Here is a 20,260-nt window from a genome sequence, read left to right on the forward strand (position 1 = left end):
GCAGGTGTCCCCCTTATGCAGGAATTTCTAGTCACCCTGAATTGTGCCCAAGTGTGAATTCTATGATGTCAAACAAATCTCTGTTATGCACAATGCAGAGAACACCAAATTCATTCTATTGGTTACCTATGTATAGATCTAAGGCAAAGTTTCCAAGCAGAAAGACTAGGTTAGAACAAAATTAATTTGCCAAAATAATAAGGAAGTTCAGCTTCTTCAGTTAACCTAGTGTGAGATATTGCAGCACTCAGACATACTGTATGTTATATACTCCAAGATCTAGATTCAATGGGGAAGTGATATTCAGCTTTTACATTACACGCTGGGAGTTTTGTTCATTTACACCAGAACTTTAAATGTTCTATTTTATCTTTATTCCTATTCAAAGAAAGCAAGGAAGTTTTTATTTATTAGCTTTTAGAAGGAAGCCAGGTCTTCTGGAAATGGGAGGTGATGTTCTATACTGTACACCATTTACCCAATAACACAGACTATCTCAAATATGTGTTTATAGCCTGAATATGAAATCTCAATGAAAGGAAATTAAACTGCATAGACAGAAAACATTGAGCAAAGTTAATCTCAACAATTTTATAATTTTTAAATACCAAAGTGATTCTATGTTTTACCAAATTTATTTATTTGTGTGTGTGTATATATATATATATATACACACACACACATATATATATATATAAATAAATATATATACATATATATATAAATAAATGTGAAGCCATTTTGATGTACTCCAATATAAAGAAAGCATTCTGAACTGGTAAAATTGTATCTATTTTGTTAAAATTGTTTTTAGGTCTGAGATACAGACCTGTAAAGGAGATTAGTAGTGAAAAGGCTAACAACCTCACCAGGAGCAACTAAAATCATATTTCCACTTCCTTTTTCTATATACAAGAGCCTCATAGTCCTGCTAATTTACCTCTGCTTCCACAGGCAACCAAGTTCATTATCCTCTTAACATAAAAACATATCTAAGGGGATATCTAAGGGGGTGTGGGGGGGGGGAGAGCAATGCATGCCAGCCTCCTAAAAATAATTTTTCCTTATTAATTAAAAAAAAAAAATCTTACAGTGTCTTTGGAAGTCCCCAGTTTCTTCAGTCCATCCAGAGGTAGCAGATCAGCTGAATCCTTGTGAATAAACTGCACTGCCTGCTTCATTCTCCTCTGTTGTCGGAGAGATGCAGCTTCCCTCATCTCAACTTCCTTCCGACTAGGCTCGGTAAGGATACCTGAATAGAACATCTTTCAGTCTGTGTGCCTCTCACGCTCTCGCTCTCTGAAGACGTTACACTCCTGTATAAAAATGAGCAGTGAAATGATCTATTGTCTGCACTTATAACTGAAGCCTCATGACGTTTGGAGACCAGCAGGTACTCCAGCCAGTGCAATGTAGTAAAGGAGGGGTTAGGCACATTGCAATATGCTGCACAAACAACATAGGTTTGTTCAGACTCAGTCTAGAGGAACAATCAGCATGCTTACTCTTCATTGGCTCCTCTGCAAGGGAGATCTGGAATGACAAAAGAACATTAGCCATAGGCTACGTGCCTTTCACACTACACATTGCTAGGAGACTCCGAGTGGGTTGTTAAAAAAAAAAAAAGAAACATTTCACAAAATGAGAGTTTGCAAGTGGAACCAGTTTGTTTTCTAATAAAACAAATGTGGGTCTTTAAACAAAAATAAAGCAGAGATGTGTGCAATAAGCAATATAGGGGTGGCTCTTAAAAGCTTGCCAGTTGCCTTCGATAACTAAGGACCACATTATGCCTTTAGGTACTGCCCTGTGCAAGGGGCAATGTGCAAACTGCACTACCTAGAAGTAGCCCTTGGAGACACTGTGATTCAATGACACCCCCTGAGGCATAACCACTCCCTTCCTGTACTGAGTGAACAGAGGAATCTGCTACAGCCCTTTACAGGTAACTGCTGATTGACACCATGTGAGGAAGAGCCCTCCCACACCTGCCCAGGTGGTGGGAGGGTTGAAGGGGAAATATGTGCACACTATGCCCTGCTCTCCCACCTGTACCTGGCGCCGTGGTCTGGGTAGGTTTCACGTGGCCATGCTGGGGTGTGTGGCCTGGCCTTACTCCCTGTGCAGCCATTAGACCCAGGCTCTTAACTATCTGCAGCACTGGATGTGTGTCATGGTAATACTGCAGGTACTGAGGCCAGCTTATCTGTATCCATTCCTCTTATGAGAAACTGGGAAGATTTTAAGGACCATCACTATATGTGGATTTGTTTCAGTATATCCAAGGAGTTTCACATGAGATTTCGCTTGCTGAAGACAGACAACATGTTTATTATTATCAAAAGAGCCTGAACATTTGAACACTACAGCTTAGCCAGCCATGCAGTTTACATTGCACAGAACAGAGGCTGAAGACCAGAATTATTTTTTAATTAAAATAATATTTTGTGTTTGAAAACATGAGTAGGTTTTCTGGTTGGATTGTACATAAGGAGGAAAAAGAGATATATTTGCATGGTTTTGACCAAACGTCATTTTTTACTCAGTAATAAATATAATGCCTGTGCATGCACAGAAAGCACGAGGCAGGGCTGATGCTTATGACACTCATGTCTAAATATTTAGAACAGTCTGCATGGGTTCCACACATTGTAGAAACAGTAAGATCCTTGCCATCATCTTCCACCTAAACGGAGCCTTACCTCCCTTGGGTCACACACAGGGCTTCATTCTCTCACCCGGGACACAGCTCCTAACTCAGATTTTTATGTAGCCTTCATAGGGGTTTCACAAGTTTCTGTCTGTCACAGTTTACCCGCAAAAAGGAATGGGGGAGGCAGGGAGAAATACCCCAGAAAGGGACCAGAAATAAGTGGAGATGGGGTTAAGAAGTAAAAAAAACCTGACCAACCAGGGAAAGACAAGTTTATCTCCTCTTGAAGAAACTGAGCTAATTATTTTTTTAAAGAAGAAAAAAAGGCAGGTGGGTAAACTGGCTGTAAATCACATAGGGCCAGATTCTCGTTCCAGTATTCCCGCTGAATAGTACCTCACTCCACAAGTAGTCTTATTAAAGTAAATGCAGGAAGGTGCTACATAACGAGAGGAAGGGGATCAGAATGTGGCCCACAGTGAGCCAGAGTGGGAGCAGCAGTCACCCATCCCTCCTCACTTACACCCATCCCCTCATCAGTCCGGTTGCAGCAATGCAGCATTAATCTCATATTAATTTATATTAGCACATTTAAACCTTAATACAGTTTCACTGCTAGGAAGGTGCTGAAGGCTAACAGGAGACTGTTCATTCAGGATAGCTCCCAGCCGATGATGACAGGAAGACCAACTGTGACTTATGACAGAGTGAGAAATTATCCAAACATTTACATCAAACCCCCCGCCCCCGGGCCCACTGACATTCCATAAGCCATATGATTCAGAGAGTACACAGATACGCTGGTTCCAAAGACATCGCCTCTCTTCCAAGACAAAGAGTTACACTGACGTCGAGAGTCTCCTGGAGGCATGCTGCTCACGTCAGCGTACACCACTGCTCTGTGCTGATGCTCGGGAGGAGGAGCCCCTTGGATAAGCTCAGGCCTCTGAGCTCTGTAACCAATTTAGTACAGTGTGCAACTGCATAGTCATCCTACCTAAGCCACTTTCTAACGTGACCCCAGGCTCCCGAAGAAGGGCAAATAGAATGCAGAATGCTCTGACCTGCAAGGCGTTTCTTTCCCATTCTTGACTGAAAAGGCCATTGAAGTGGGAACTGACCTGAGCATTCAGCAAGTCTGTGTCTGTGCTGAAAGATAACGACCAAAACATCCCCAACGGGCAAAACAGCTGGAACACGGATGAGGATAAAAGCACCTTATTTTTCACCTTAAGAACTATTTGGCACTCAGCCAGTTGATTAAATAAAGATGTTTAATTATCTCTATGCTATCCCTAAGGCAAGAGAGGGTACAATAAAACAAAGGCTCATATTAAAAGCAGTGTGTGAATTCTATATAAAAGGAGCCACACTGCAGAAGCATTCTGTGTCTAGCTGTATTAACAAATGCCCAGTTAGCGCTGACTCACAGCAAGAAGAGCATCTGCATCAAAGCTGAGATATCAGGTGGAGTACTAAAATAAAAGCTTCTACTACAGCTCCAAGGTACAGTTTACTTATTAATCTGGCAAACAAACAAGTCCCGCAGATTCACTTACACCATCCACATGTTATAAATATACCTTATGCCAACAGATGAGCAGAAAATGTGCCCAATAAGATTAAATCTTTGTGCTTTAGGGCAATTTATAGGATAAAAAAGGTCTTTGGATTGACCCCCTTTCCTAGATGTTAAAGAGGAGGAAAAAAGCAACAAATCATCTATGTAATCAAAATATGCTGTATCCAGAGCAGTACATAAGTTTTTCCCTGTGTTTTTAACACACTGGTTAGCTTTTGTTACAAACAAACGATCAACTTAGATTAGCCAAATGTATTCTCCAAGTCTGGTATGTTTAAATCAGAAAATACTTTAGCAAAGGTCTCTTTCTGCTGGACAAAGGGTGTTTCCATGGAAGAACTAGCTTTTATGGGAGTAAGGCCTCAAAGGGTACGTCTACACTGCAAACAAAAACAAAACCCCGCAGCAGCGTCTCTCAGAGCCCGGATCTACAAACGTGGGCTCGCACTATGGTGCTAAAAATAGCTGTTCTGGCTCAGGCAGGCTGGATGTCCCTTCTCAGGCTTCAAAGCCCGAGCCAGAACATCTACTATTTTTAGCGCATCTGTACACCTGGTCTCTGTGACTCGCTGAAGTGGGGTTGGTTTTTGTTTTGTTTGGTTGGGTTTTTTTTGCAGGGTAGACACACCCAAAGTTCATCAAGATCTGTCTCCCTGTTTCCTGACTCCAAAGTGGCATGAAACCAAGGCTGCCATCACCAGAAGACTTGAACCAGGCTGCTATCAAACACGTTCTCTTCTAATTTTGGAGGAATTCACCCCTCTTCCATGAAGCTGCCAGAGAGTCTGGCCAAAACAACGAGTGCCTTTGTAAGGTGTGGTGGTTGACAAGCCTCCTAACATTGATTATGGGCTATTTTTAGGGGGGACAGGAAAGGATCCTTGCAGCTAGACTACATCCTTCCCAATGAAATACATTCACATTTGCAAATGGAGAAAAATAAGTGCCGCACACAGCTCTGTGAATGCAGCTCCAGCACTTGCAGCAGCAGGTGCTTCCATTTGTGCATGGATTGATGACGTGTGTTGTTTTTCCAGTGTTTGACAACAGTCTTTCTTCTGATTCATTTTCTCTGCTGGGGGTTTCTGAAGGGAGCTGCTGGGGCGCAGTAACAGAAGATTGGAGGCTGATACTTTGATTTTCCTCAAGCAATGGCAGCTGTCAGAAAACAAAGAAAAAGTAATTTCACATCACAGCCTATATCTAAAACTCGGCTGGAAATCTGGGAGTTTCACAGCTGCAGACATAGACAGGCTGCATATGCTGGAGAGCAAAGGCAGGCTGCTGGTGATGCTTTGAACATCAGCAGCCTACGATCTGAAATGGGGAGAAGCACCTGTGCCCTCTCCCGCACCCAAGGCATTGGCCAGATTCGCAAAATCAAAGCCCAACACCTCTGCCCCCAGACCCCAAGCCAGTCCCAAGGGGAAAGCGTGAGGGACCCCTGCTCTCTTCTTTTCAATGTCAACTTCACTGTCATGCTTCTGATGTCCTGAGATTGTTTGTCCCAATTCTTCCAGATTAGGAGGTTAGATGGGTATGTGGATAATCAAGTTGCCTGTTGTTTGCATTCCTTGCTGAAAAGGGAACTTAAACCAGACTGAGGGTATGTCTACACTTACCCGCTGGTTCGGCGGTAAGCAATCGATCTTCTGGGATCGATTTATCGCGTCTTGTCTAGACGCGATAAATCGATCCCGGAAGTGCTCACCGTCGACGCCGGTACTCCAGCTCAGCGATAGGAGTACGCAGCATCGACGGGGGAGCCTGCCTGCCGTGTCTGGACCCGCGGTAAGTTCGAACTAAGGTACTTCGACTTCAGCTACGTTATTAACGTCGCTGAAGTTGCGTACCTTAGTTCAAAGTGGGGGGTTAGTGTGGACCAGGCCTGAATGAGTTTCACTCAGGGCTTGTCTAAACACAGACGTTGCACCATGTGAGATGTTAAACCGATTTTGTTAAACCAGTGCAGTGCTGTGCATCAGTTTAAAGCTGGCTTATATTAGTTTAGTTTGCACCTGTGCTTTATAGCTCACATCCGGGAAGAAAGGCTGGGGAGCTTTACTCAGACCCTTTCATCTCCCCTCCCAGTGGCGAGTAAAAATGGACAGAGATGGTGCTTGGTCTTCGTATGATTTTTCATCTCTCCTTTAAGAAATAGGGTGTTAGTAACAGCCACATCTTAAAGTGACTCTTGTCAAGATAAATGCTGCAGGAAACAGAAGAATCCAGGCAAGAAAAGGACAGAGTAGTTTATACTACTGGAAACTGAAGTGAAGGTAGATTGGGGTCCCAGAAAGAGCAATTTACTTCTGAAATGAAGACAAATTTCACAGAAAGAGATAGAGCGCAGAGTAAAGACTATGCAAGTCCACCAAGTGCAACCAGATGAACTGGAGTGGAGAAATAAATTATTCTGTCTGAGACAGAAAAGGGTCAGATGCAGTGTAATCACTCCAACAATTGAGATAATTCAAAGATTAGAAAGGATGTATTTTCTATATGGGTTTGTTACAAATGTTCTTAAAATTTTAGTTGTTTTTTTAATCAAGTAATAAGAAAGTTGATTATTTATGTCAAGAACTACAAAATCTATGGAGTTGGAAAATGCTATACTATAGGAAGGTGTAAGCAGCATTAGGTCTGTGGCTATCAAGATTAAGAATTCCAGTTTATCCAGTTCCAGCCAGTAGCCATGGGTCACTACCTGAAGTTTCAGTGGATAAACAGATGAAGGAGCTTCCAGAACTGGGCTAAAGAGCTCATTCACAAACATGAACATTCCTGGTCTACACTACGAGTTTAGGTCGACTTTAGCCGCGTTAAATCGAATTAAGCCTGGACACGTTCACACGACGAACCCCTTTCTTTCGACTTAAAGGGCTCTTTAAACCGGTTTCTTTACTCCACCTTCGACGAGAGGATTAGCGATAAAATCGGCCTTAGGGGGTCGGAATTGGGTTAGTGTGGACGAATTCGACGTTATTGGCCTCCGGGAGCTATCCCACAGTGCTTCATTGTGACCGCTCTGGACAGCACTCTCAACTCAGATGCACTGGCCAGGTAGACAGGAAAAGCCCCGCGAATGTTTGAATTTCATTTCCTGTTTGCTGAGCGTGGAGAGCACAGGTGACCACGCAGAGCTCATCAGCACAGGTAACCATAATGGAGTCCCAGGATCGCAAAAGAGCTCCAGCATGGACAGAACGGGAGGTACGGGATCTGCTCGCCATATGGGGAGATGAATCAGTGCTGGCTGAACTCCGAAGCAGTAAACGAAATGGCAAAATATTAGAAAAGGTCTCCAAGGCCATGAAGGACAGAGGCCATAACAGGGACGCACAGCAGTGCCGTGTTAAAATTAAGGAGCTAAGGCAAGCCTACCACAAAGCCAGAGAAGCAAACGGAAGGTCCGGGGCTGAGCCGCAAACATGCCGCTTCTACGCGGAGCTGCATGCCATTCTAGGGGGTGCAGCCACCACTACCCCAACCGTGTGCTATGAGTCCCTCACTGGAGAAACACACAGGGAAGTGGGTTCGGGGTACGAGGAAGATGAGGATGAAGATAATGTAAATAGCTCACAGCAGCAAGGAAGCGGAGAAACCGGTTTCCCCAACAGCCAGGATATGTTTATCACCCTGGACCTGGAACCAGTAACCCCCAAACTCACCCAAGACCCTGGGGGCACACAGGGGACCTCTGGTGAGTGTACCTTTGTAAATATTACACATGGTTTAAAAGCAAGCGTGTTTAATGATGAATGATTAATTTGCCCTGGCAATCGCGGCCAGTACAGCTACTGGAAAAGTCTGTTAACGTGTATGGGGATGGAGCGGAAATCCTCCAGGGACATCTCCAGAAAGCTCTCCTTCATGTACTCCCAAAGCCTTTGCAAAAGGTTTCTGGGGAGGGCTGCCTTATCCCGTCCGCCATGGTAGGACACTTTACCACGCCAGGCCAGTAGCACGTAGTCTGGAATCATTGCATAACAAAGCATGGCAGCGTATGGTCCCGGTGTTTGCTGGCATGCGGACAACATCCATTCCTTATCGCTCTTTGTTATCCTCAGGAGAGTGATATCATTCACGGTCACCTGGTTGAAATGGGGCAATTTTATTAAGGGGAGATTCAGAGGTGCCCCTTCCTGCTCTGCTGAACAGAAATATTCCCCGCTGTTAGCCACGCGGTGGGGGGAGGGGTGAAGTGATCATCCCAGAGAATTGGGTGTGTGGGGGAGGGGAATTAGTTGGGTTTGTGCTGCATGTTAACCCTGAAACCGCAGCCCCTCCTTTTACATTGCAAACCCATTTTAAATGGCCAACCCAATGGGTGCTTGGTATGATTAATGAGAGCAGTACTGTTTGAAACCATCCCCACATGTTAAGAAGGTTAAAAAAGCCAAAAGACTGTGTCTTACCATGGCTGCCTGCAAGCTGAAATCTGTGGCCTGCCACTGCGTGAGTGATCTCTCACACCAAACAGGCAGGCCCTCAATATAAGAGGAAAAATGCGACCTTGTAACGAAAGCACATGTGCTGTGTAATGTGAACAGCAAAATTTAACGTGAAAGAGTGTACCCATTGTTCTCTAAAATGTGTCTTTTTTAACCACCTCTCCCTTCTCCTCCACCAGCTGCAAATCTTTCTCCTTCACAGAGGCTAGTGAAGATTCGAAACCGAAAGCGAAGGACGCGTGATGAAATGTTTACAGAACTACAGACTGCCTCCCACGCTGACAGAGCACAGCAGAATGCGTGGAGGCAGTCAATGACTGATTATAGAAAAGCCCAATATGAGCGAGAGGAGAGGTGGCGTGCTGAATCGCGGGCTGAAGATGAGAGGTGGCGTCAGCTTGCACGCAGAAGGCAAGAGTCGATGCTCCGGCTGCTGGAGCATCAAACTGATATGCTCCAGCGTATGGTTGAGCTGCAGGAAAGGCAGCAGGAGCAGAGACCGCCGCTACAGCCCCTGTGTAACCAACAGCCCTCCTCCCCAAGTCCCATTGCCTCCTCACCCAGACGCCCAAGAACACGGTGGGGGGGCCTCCGGCCACCCAGTCACTCCACCTAGATGATTTCCCGAGCAATAAGTGTTAAAGTTTTAAAGTTTTAAACTGCAGTGTGTCCTTTTCCTTCCCTCCTCCCCCACCCATCCCGGGCTACCTTTGCAATTATCCCCCTAGTTGTGTGATGAATTAATAAAGAATGCATGAATGTGAAGTAACAATGACTTTATTGCCTCTGCAAGTGGTGCTTGAAGGGGGGAGGGGAGGGGAGGGTGGGGTGGTTGGTTTACAGAGAAGTAGAGTTAACCGGGTGGGTGGGGGGGCGGAGATTTCATCAAGGAGAAACAAACAGAAGTTTCACACCGTAGCCTGGACAGTCACAAAACTCGTTTTCAAAGCTTCTCTGATGCGCACCGCACCATGCTGTGCTCCTCTAACCGCCCTGGTGTCTGGCTGCGCGTAATCAGCGGCCAGGCGATTTGCCTCAACCTCCCACCCCGCCATAAATGTCTCCCCCTTACTCTCACAGATATTGTGGAGCGCACAGCAAGCAGCAATAACAATGGGGATATTCTTTTCGCTAAGGTCTGAGCGAGTCAGTAAGCTGCGCCAGCGCACTTTTAAACGCCCAAATGCACATTCCACCACCATTCGGCACTTGCTCAGCCTGTAGTTGAACAGGTCCTGACTCCTGTCCAGGCTGCCTGTGTACGGCTTCATGAGCCATGGCATTAAGGGGTAGGCTGGGTCCCCAAGGATCACGATAGGCATTTCAACATCCCCAACGGTTATTTTCTGGTCCGGGAAGAAAGTCCCTTCCTCCAGCTTTCGAAACAGAACAGAGTGCCTGAAGACGCGAGCATCATGTACCCTTCCCGGCCAGCCCATGTTGATGTCGGTGAAACGTCCCTTGTGATCCACCAGTGCTTGCAGCACCATTGAAAAGTACCCCTTGCGGTTTATGTACTCGGTGGCTTGGTGCTCCGGTGCCAAGATAGGGATATGGGTTCCGTCTATCACCCCACCACAGTTTGGGAATCCCATTGCAGCAAAACCATCCACTATGGCCTGCACGTTTCCCAGAGTCACTACCCTTGGTATCACCAGGTCTCTCATTGCCCTGGCAACTTGGATCACAGCAGCCCCCACAGTAGATTTGCCCACTCCAAATTGATTCCTGACTGACCGGTAGCTGTCTGGCGTTGCAAGCTTCCACAGGGCTATCGCCACTCGCTTCTCCACTGTGAGGGCTGCTCTCATCCTGGTATTCTGGCGCTTCAGGGCAGGGGACAGCAAGTCACAAAGTTCCATGAAAGTGCCCTTACGCATGCGAAAGTTTCGCAGCCACTGGGAATCATCCCACACCTGCAACACTATGAGGTCCCACCAGTCTGTGCTTGTTTCCCGGGCCCAGAATCGGCGTTCCACGGCATCAACCTGCCCCAGGAACACCATGATTTCCACATTGCTGGGGCCTGTGCCTTGTGAGAGGTCTAGGTCCATGTCCATTTCCTCATCACTCTCGTCGCCGCGCTGCAATCGCCTCCTCCTCGGCTGGTCCTGGTTTTGCCTTGGCATGTCCTGGTTCTGCATATACTCCAGGACAATGCGCGTGGTGTTCATAGTGCTCATAATTGCCGCGGTGATCTGAGCGGGCTCCATGATCCAAGTGCTAGCTATGGTGTCTGGTCTGAAAAAAGGCGCGAAACTAGTATCTGACGGACCAGGGGAAGGAGGGAGGGAGGGAGGGGCAAGTGACGACATGGCGTACAGGTACAGGGAATTAAAATCAAGAAAGGTGGCTTTGCATCAGGGAGAAACACAAACAACTGTCACACAGAATGGACCCCCCCCCCCAAGAGATTTAACTCAAAAGCCTGGGTTTAGCAGGCCGTTGATTTGACGGAGGGAGGGGGGAAGGAAATGAATACAGAACAAATCTATTTTTTACATCTTAAGACAATGGCGCAGCATGACTGATAGCCCTCGGCATTTTCTGGGTGCTTGGCAGCAAATACTGGGCGCTTGGCAGTTAGCCTTCAGGCCTATTGCACGATCTGCTGCTCAGGGAAGACTCTGCTAACGTGCGATGAGCCAACAGGGCGCGTGGCAGAAAATGGCATACTACGACTGATAACCATCATCATCAAGACAGTTCCATAGCACTGAGCATGTCTGCCCAGGTGCCCATGATCGACAGCCACTGCTGTATGACGAGGACGGTTACCAGTCGTAATAAACCATCTACTGCCAAAAGGCAAAAGGCAAGGGGCTGGTGCAATGCAGCCCCACGGCTGCCAGCCCCACGGCTGCCGGCACCCAGATCACCAATGAAGGTTACCAATCATGCTGCACCGTCTACCGCCAAAAGGCAGTTAGCTGCTGCTGCTGTGTAGCAATGCAGTCCCACGTCTGCCGGCACCCAGATGACATATGGTGACGGTGAGCTGAGCTGAGCGGGCTCCATGCTTGCCGTGGTATGTTGTCTGCACAGGTAACCCAGGTAAAAAGGCGCGAATCTATTGTCTGCCGTTGCTCTGACGGAGGGGGAGGGGCCTGACAACATGTACCCAGAACCCCCCGCGACACTGTTTTGCATCATTCGGGCATTGGGATCTCAACCCAGAATTCCAATGGGCAGCGGAGACTGCGGAAACTGTGGGATAGCTACCCATAGTGCCAGGGCCGGCTCTGGCTTTTTTGCCGCCCCAGGCAAAAAAGCCTCCAGCCGGCCCCCTCTCCCCCCCACAGCCGGAGCCCCGGGGGGAGGGCGGCGAGCCCTGGCGGGGGCTCCGCTCTCCCCCCGGCGGCCGGGGGGAGGGCGCCGGTGGGGAGGGCGGCCGGAGCCCTGGGAGGAGGGCGGCGAGCCCCGCCGGGGGCTCCTCTCTCCCCCCGGTGGCCGGGGGGAGGGCGCGGGGGAGAGGGCGGCCGGAGCCCCGGGGGGAGGGCGGCGAGCCTGGCCATGGTCCCGCTCTCCCCGGGGGCCGGAGCGCCGCGCCGCCCCCCTCCAGGTGCCGCCCCAAGCACCAGCTTGGTGGGCTGGTGCCCGGAGCCGGCCCTGCATAGTGCAATGCTCCGGAAGTCGACGCTAGCCTCAGTACTGTGGACGCGGTCCGCCGACTAGAGCACTTAGAGCATTTTATGTGGGGACACACAAAATCGGCTGTATACAACCAATTTCTATAAAACCGGCTTCTATTAATTCGATCTAATTTCATAGTGTAGACATACCCTAGATAACTGTTCCTAATGGCAGATTTGCCCATTTACCTTTGGCACAATTGGAGCCTTCTCTCCATATCTTTTATATGGAACATTAGAGGATATAACTGGAGTTTGGTAGGCCACTGAGCAATTAATGAAAACTGGCACAGGAACCAGATACAGTGCAGATCCTTGCACAAATATAGGCTTTGCCCATCTTCCTATTTCATTTGACATACAACACAGAAAGATAGTTGATATTTTCAGTTTTTTAAAAGCCAATCATGGAAGCAGAAGCATAGAGTGCATGAGTCTAAGGAATGGTAGGAGGGAGAACAGCAAAATAAAGACAATGGATTTCAAGAAGGCAGACTTTAGCAAACTCAGGGAGTTGGTAGGTAAGATCCCATGGGAAATAAGTCTAAGGGGAAAAACAATAGAAGACAGTTGGCAGTTTTTCAAAGAGACATTATTAAGGGCACAAGAGCAAACTATCCCACTGTATAGAAAAGATAGGAAGTATGGCAGGAGACCACCCTGGCTTAACCAGGAGATCTTCAATGATCTAAAAATAATAAAAAAAAAGCCCTACAAAAAGTGGAAACTAGGTCAAATTACAAAAGATGAATATAAACAAATAACACAAGTATGTAGGGACAAAATTAGAAAGGCCAAGGCACAAAACGAGATAACATTCTACAAATATATTAGAAGCAAAAGAAAGACCAAGGACAGGGTAGGCCTGTTACTCAATGGAGGGGGGGGCGGAGAGGAGGAGGAAATAACAACAGGAAATGTGGAAATGGCAGAGGTGCTTAATGACTTCTTTGTTTCAGTTTTCACCAAGAACGCTGGTGGTGATTGGACGTCTAACATAGTGAATGCCAGTGAAAATGAGGTAGGATCAGAAGAGGCTAAACTAGGGAAAGAACAAGTTAAAAATTACTTGGACAAATTAGATGTCTTCAAGGGCTTGTCTACACTTACATTTTATAGTGCTCTAACTTGCTGGCTCAGGGGTATGAAAAATCACCCCCCTGAGCGCAACAAGTCTGAGCGCTTTAAAGCGCTAGTGTAGACAGGCTCCGAGCGCTGGAAGCCACACTCCCAGCGCTCGGAGCTAATCCTCTCGTGGAGGTGGATTACCAGGAGCGCTGGGAGAGCTCTCTCCCAGTACTCGCACGCGACCACACTCACACTTCAAAGTGATGCCGTGGGAGCGTTCCCGCGACAGTGCTTTGAAGTTTCCAGTGTAGACATACCCCAAATCACCAGGGCCTGATGAAATGCATCCAAGAATACTCAAGGAGCTGACTGAGGAAATATCTGAGCCATTAGCAATTATCTTTGAAAAGTCATGGAAGACAGGAGAGATTCCAGAAGACTGGAAAAGGGCAAATATAGTGCCAATATATAAAAAGGGAAATAAGGACAACCCAGGGAATTATAGACCATTCAGCTTAACTTCTGTACCCAGAAAGATAATGGAGCAAATAAGCAATCAATTTACAAACATCTAGAACATCTAGATAAGTAAAAGTCAGCAAAGATTTGTCAAAAACAAATTGTGTCAGACCAACAGGGTAACAAGCCTTGTAGATAGAGGGGGCAGCAGTAGACATGGTATATCTTGACTTTAGTAAAGCTTTTGATTCTGTCTCGCATGACCTTATCATAAACAAACTAGGTAAATGCAACCTAGATGGAGCTACTATAAGGTGGGTGCAAAACTGATTGGAAAACCGTTCCCAGAGAGTAGTTATCAGTGGTTCACAGTCATGCTGGAAGGGCATAACAAGTGGGGTCCTGCAGGGATCAGTTCTGGGTCTGGTTCTGTTCAATAACTTCATCAATGATTTAGATCAGTGTTTCCTAAACTTGGGACGCCGCTTGTTTAGGGAAAGCCCCTGGCGGGCTGGGCCAGTTTGTTTACCTGCCGCGTCCACAGGTCCGGCCGATCGCGGCACCCACTGGCCGCAGTTCACTGCTCCAGGCCAATGGGGGCTGCTGCAAGCGGCGGCCAGTACATTCTAACCACAACAATCTTAATATTGTTCCTGTCCTGCAACTGGCTACACACGCTGAACACAACTGGCTACACACACATGCCTCTTATTTCAAAGCCTTTTTGATTTGTTAAAAAATATTGCTCAGAACTTCTCTAGTTCATTTGCATTGAGATCACAGTCTGCTGTTCCAGTCTCCATGTAAAGGCAGGTCCTTGCTTTGGGCATTCTCTCTCTTTTACTGCTGATGTCACAGATTTCTCCGCAGACTGTATCAGTCCAAAACACTAACAGTAGGACTCCAGGGTGCGGTTAGCTTTTCCTCCTCTTATTTGTTACAGAAAATTCTGTTCTATTTTCAATAGATTATTCCTATACATAAATTAAAAATGTGTGAATTCTGAAAGCACGCTGAGAAACATTAATCCCCCTCCCCGCTTCACACACATACTAGAGCTGAGCTGCAAATATTTATTTTAGGTAAACTAAATGTATGTGCCGAGTGCCCACCGTAGCTCCATAACTTAACCATATGTATCCTCACCCTAACAGGAATTTTAGATACGCTTGTGTGCTGAATGTTTCCTCCAGCCTTGATATTTGGGACATTCTGCACCTTAAATTTACATTCAGTGCATTGAAAATATTGGAGGAGCCCAGTTAAATATTAAAGCTAAAGCTCTGCAACCGTTTCACACTGCTCGTTCTTTCTGCTTTAGTACCCCGTTCTAGTCTTGCCCCAACAGTACAGTACAGAAGCCCCTCACTAATCTACACTAATAGGGAGTGTGGGGGGATGGAGGGAAGCCCAATTTTTTGTGGGAGGTGGAGGGAAGCAGATTTTTGTGGTTTCTGGCTTAACAAGTGCTAGAGAGGGGCCAGTACAGTTGACATTGTGCTCTCTACCTCACCCAGTGGTCCTAATCCAGGCATTCAGTAACCCACTGAAACAAGCCCCTTACTATTAGTTCCTGGTGCTGTTCCCTCTTTCCCTTGCTGCTGGTGAGGCAGGGAGAGATGGGAGGACAACCTGACTTTTGCCGCTCCCTCAGTTCTGCTGGGGCTGAAGCAGTGCAGGGGAAGTGGCAGGTGAGCTGGGATTCCAGAAGAGTGGGCAGGCCTTTAGAAAGCTCTTCTCTCTGGTAACCACAGCAGAGTCAAGGGAGCCTGCTGCCAGCCTACTTGCTGTGCCACCTCTCAGTCTTTGCTGGAAAAAGAGGAAGAAGGGTGAAGGCAGGGGACAGTCACTTCCTTCAGCATTGAAGCAACATCTTTACTCATTCTCAGTGTGATTGAGCTGGGACACCAATGAAGACAGGAATGGCAGCAGCCTCTCTGGAGGCTTCCACACCTGCTGAGACCTGTTCCCTTTGCTGGCTGCCCAGAGGCTCCTCTTTGTTCCTTGTGGGCCCCAGAAGAGCTGGGAGGGGAAAGCATCCACAGTAAGAGGCCTAGAACTGGGCTCTCATTTCCAAAGCTGCAGCGTGCGGCAGCTTGTTTGTAGTTGTCAGTGACGCGGCTGGGCTGATTCCAGAATCAGAGGGAAAATGTTGTGCAATGGCTAGAACAAGAAGCCACTTTACAAAGCCAGCTCGGTGCACCTAGAAAAGAAACGGCCGGATCCCTGCATGGCTTAAGGCACATCACAGCACTATTAGACTGCGCCTCATAGGATTTTAACTGGATTGAGCAGCCATCTTCTTACAAAGCAGTTGAGTACTTTTAAACCATTCCTATCATGTAGAGTTTATTTGATTTCTTGCGATATTCCATAAGCATTCTTCACTGAAAAGGTCACGCAAGACAGGGGACCTTTGACACTTTGGGTGTCATCATCCACAAAAAAGAAACCATTTAACATGACGGTGGTGAAAGAAATCCAACTACCAAGGACCATTGATAGCAATATGCCATTCACAAATAAAAATGGACACTTACAGTCTGTTCCTATAATGATGGATCCCCATTTCTCTGCTTTTTTCTTAAATCATCCAATAAGCAATTTTCACACTTCTGATAGGCAAAGTTGTCATGAATGCAAAGATTGTGTTGGATGAAGCTCTAGGAAACATGTAATTAGAGAGCTGTATGCTAGTCTACAAACTAGAAATCTCAACAGTTTCTAAACACTGCAGGGGCTATTCTCCTATTAAAGGCCCCAATCAGTCCATGTCTATCCAGCAAAGCACTGAAGCACTAGCTAAAGATTAAGTATATGCTTAAGAGTTTTGCTCAATAGTGGTGGATTTAAGCACATGCTTAAATGTCTTGCTGAGTTGGGATTATAGACTACAAGCGCTGAGTGCAAAAGTCTCCTCCCATTTTGGCAAGTATATGTCCCTATGTCTGAAGCAACATGCTTACAAAACTTGCAGTGCATGTGTTGAGGGAGCAAAGGTATTTATATTAAATGATCACTGCATACATTATCTAGGGAAACTGAAGACCAATCATGTGTTTGGTCTTAGACCTATATGACTAATTTATGTCATAAACCAGATAGCCAAATTTATCTTTGATGCAACATCATTGGTGTTACACTAGGGATGCGTTTGGCTCAGAATATCAATTTCTGATGGTTCTTTTTGTTAGCTGATGTAATTGATTAAACAATCTAATTTGGCAGCAAATTGCTGTAAACATTTAGCTATTGGTTATTGTAAACATATAACCATAGGTTACAGCTTCCTTCTTACTGTCTTTTCAGGTCAATAACATTATTATTTTAAACAATAAAATATTCTAAACTGATGTTTTAAAGACTACAAACTATTTCTATTTGCCCCACAAACTGAATCAATTATGTAGCTTTTACTGAACACACTGTCCATCTGTTAGTTACCCAGTGTAATAATGACAAACAAACAGGCCACAAACCGTAATACTTGGTCCAATTTGTTCTCATTTTACAATAAGGTGGAGATCGAACAGAACTAGAAGAAGGGCAATAAAGATGGTTAGAGGCAATGTGGAATTTACTTATGAGATTAAATAATCCTGATTCTTTTAGACTGGGAAGAAGAAAAATTAGGCCCTGATCCTGTAAACATGCACATACTTAACTCTTATCATTGGAAAGTTAAGCACAGGCATAATAAGTGTGTTTGCAGGCTCTGGGCCCTAGCGGTGATACAATGAAGGCATATGAAACTGTGAGGGAATGGCATACAGAGCTGATCAAGTGTCACTTTACTTGTCTCATTACAAGGGGACACTCAAAGAAGTTAAAGAACAGTACATTTTGAATAAGAGAAAATGCTACTTTATCTACATAGGCTAATCAACATGCAGAAAAATCACTGCTAGAAAAGAAACACTATGACAAATAAAATAGACACACCACTCAGGCCCACAAAGACTTCCAGTAAGAATAGTTTTGCTGCTAGACAGATGCCTGCGATAGAATATGATAAGATGACCAAACGCTTTTCCCCTTGTAACTCAAAGCGTGAACATAAGAACAGCCACTCTGGGTCAGACCAAAGGTCCATCTAGCCCAGTATCCTGTCTTCCGACGTGGCCAATGCCAGGTGCCCCAGAGGGAATGTACAGAACAGGTAATCATCAAGTGATCTATCCCCTGTCGCCCATTCCCAGCTTCTGGCAAACAGAGGCTAGGGACACCATCCCTGCCCATCCTGGCTAATAGCCATTGATGGACCTATCCTCCATGAATTTATCTAGTTCTTTTTTATAGTTTTGTTATAGTCTTGGCCTTTACAACATCCTCTGGCAAGGAGTTCCACAGGTTGACTGTGCGTTGTATGAAAAAATATTTCCTTTTGTTTGTGCTCCATTTTCTATCTCCATTATTACAGATATTTGTCTCACCACAAGGGCAAGTTCCTCACAGCCCTGCTTTTTTATTGGCTTGACTCTGAGGTAAAGTCAATTCTGTATCTATGACATAAGAATGGAAGTGACTGATGTCACATACCGCATGACGACTTCGCTGCAGAATCATATGAAAGGAGAAGCTCAGCTGAGACGAGAGAAGTCCCTGTTTAAACATGAATTGGTCATTAGCAAACAAGAACACACAGTCAGAAGCATTACAGGGAAAATACAAGGGAAGACAAAGTGGAGTGAGGTGGCCAAATTTAGGTCTGCTGTACGAGTAGTTATAACTCCATTGACTTCAGTAACATTGTACCAGCTCACAGCAGGCCTAAATTTGGCCTACCACTTTAAATTGAGCTGGGTGAAATTTTTCAGACAAATCATTTATTTGCTGAAAAATGCAGTTTCAGCTCCATTGAAATGATTCATGAATTCGGGTCCAAATCAGCGAAGAGTTTCGGCCAATAAAGAATAATGAAAACATATTTTTTTGATCAGTTGAAATGCTTTGACTTTTCATTTCCAAATAATGTTTTATTTTGAAATTTAGCTAGATTTATTTAAAAAAAAGAAAGAAAAAAGTAACACACCCAAAACAAAACAAAAAAGATGAAAAACGTTGTTTCAGATCCAACAGAGCATTTAGTTCGAAACAAAACAATTTTTCCCCCCAGATTTTTCAGTTTGCCCAACAAACCCATAAAATCAATTATTCGCTCAGCTCTGATTCTGAAGTCCTATATGTTTGAAAGTGTATCTCAATATGAAAGACCCTCCTTTAAGGAACTCTACACACACAATGAACATGTACTCCATTTAACATTTGTTGCCTTCCAGCTGGGGTTGGTGTGGTATTTGTAATATGAAAAATTTTCTTCTTTTATACCCAGGTATAAATCAGCTGGCAACGTCATTTTCATTTTCCAAACATTGTTGAGTGCTTGTTACGTGATTTCTGAATAGGAATGAAAGGGCTGTTTTGTCAGGTCTGATTTAGAACGTCTTACAGCCTGCATAACAGAAATATTGTGACAAAGTTAAAAACTATGGAAAAATAATAATTCAGTTCTGAAACATAGCTAAGAAAGCTCAGCTCTGACACAGCTCATGATTTTTACTGAGATCCTACTTGTTAAAGCCAGTTTTCTGGGTGGATTTGCTTGCCATTCTTGTGCATTGGTCCAGTTGCCCGAGTTTACACAATGGGATTAGATCCTAGGAGCTTCCCAGGTCCTTTGCTAAAACCCTGCAGCCAGATGTTTATCTCGCCAAATAAGGATGGTGGGTTCTCCAAACCATAACACTCCTATTTATATCTTTTATAAACAAAACTTGAAAATATTCTGCCTCTCAAGACCAGTTGCGGAGAGGACGTTATTTGGCAAATATTTTCTCCTTCTTATGGACTCCGTAACTACTACAGCAGCATCCCTCCTTCAGAGAGGGCAGAAAGGGGGCGGGGAGAGAAAGCATTTTTGTGTAGGTCCTTCGCAAACTGTTGGGGCAGTTTCAATTTCCCAGCAGAAAAAAACAACAACCCCAAGTTTTGAATCCTGAATTTTCCTGATATTTTTATGATAAATCAAAATTTGAGCCTGAGCTATTTGACAGTATCCATTTAGGATAAAAATACTTTGCCTAGCAATAGAAAAGAAGCAGACACCACAGTGCTAATCAAACACAGGATCTCTCACCTACATGGCGCTGTGATGTTTACTTTATGAGGCCAAACATCCAGAACTCCCAAGTGGTGCCGTACAAGCGAGTTAATATCACGCCCTCCCTCCACACAACATATTAAAAAATGTAGCAACTCATAATCAGTAAGACTGAGTGAGACATGACTGCATATTCAGTGCTAATATTTGCAAATGCACACATTTGCCAACCATGTGTCAAGTACACAAATGGCCTGGAATGTAATTTTTCTGAGTGGGTGTGTTTGCCATGTTGTGGTTTTAGTTAAATAC

The 20,260-nt window shown here is 45.3% G+C and overlaps 1 protein-coding gene across 1 annotated transcript in view; it reads right to left on the reverse strand.

Moving 5' to 3' along the window:
- NRIP3 (nuclear receptor interacting protein 3) overlaps positions 1-1,265 on the reverse strand; it is a 25,829-nt gene extending 24,564 nt beyond the window's left edge. The window contains exon 1 of the mRNA XM_026651563.1: positions 1,092-1,265. Within this exon, the coding sequence (XP_026507348.1) occupies positions 1,092-1,265 (174 nt within the window). The remainder of the gene's footprint in view (positions 1-1,091) is intronic.
- Between the last annotated feature and the right edge of the window lie 18,995 nt (positions 1,266-20,260).

The sequence above is a fragment of the Terrapene carolina genome, unplaced genomic scaffold (genome assembly GCF_002925995.2).
Source record: "Terrapene carolina triunguis isolate 2854851 unplaced genomic scaffold, T_m_triunguis-2.0 Scaffold96, whole genome shotgun sequence".
Taxonomy (NCBI): Eukaryota; Metazoa; Chordata; order Testudines; family Emydidae; genus Terrapene; species Terrapene triunguis.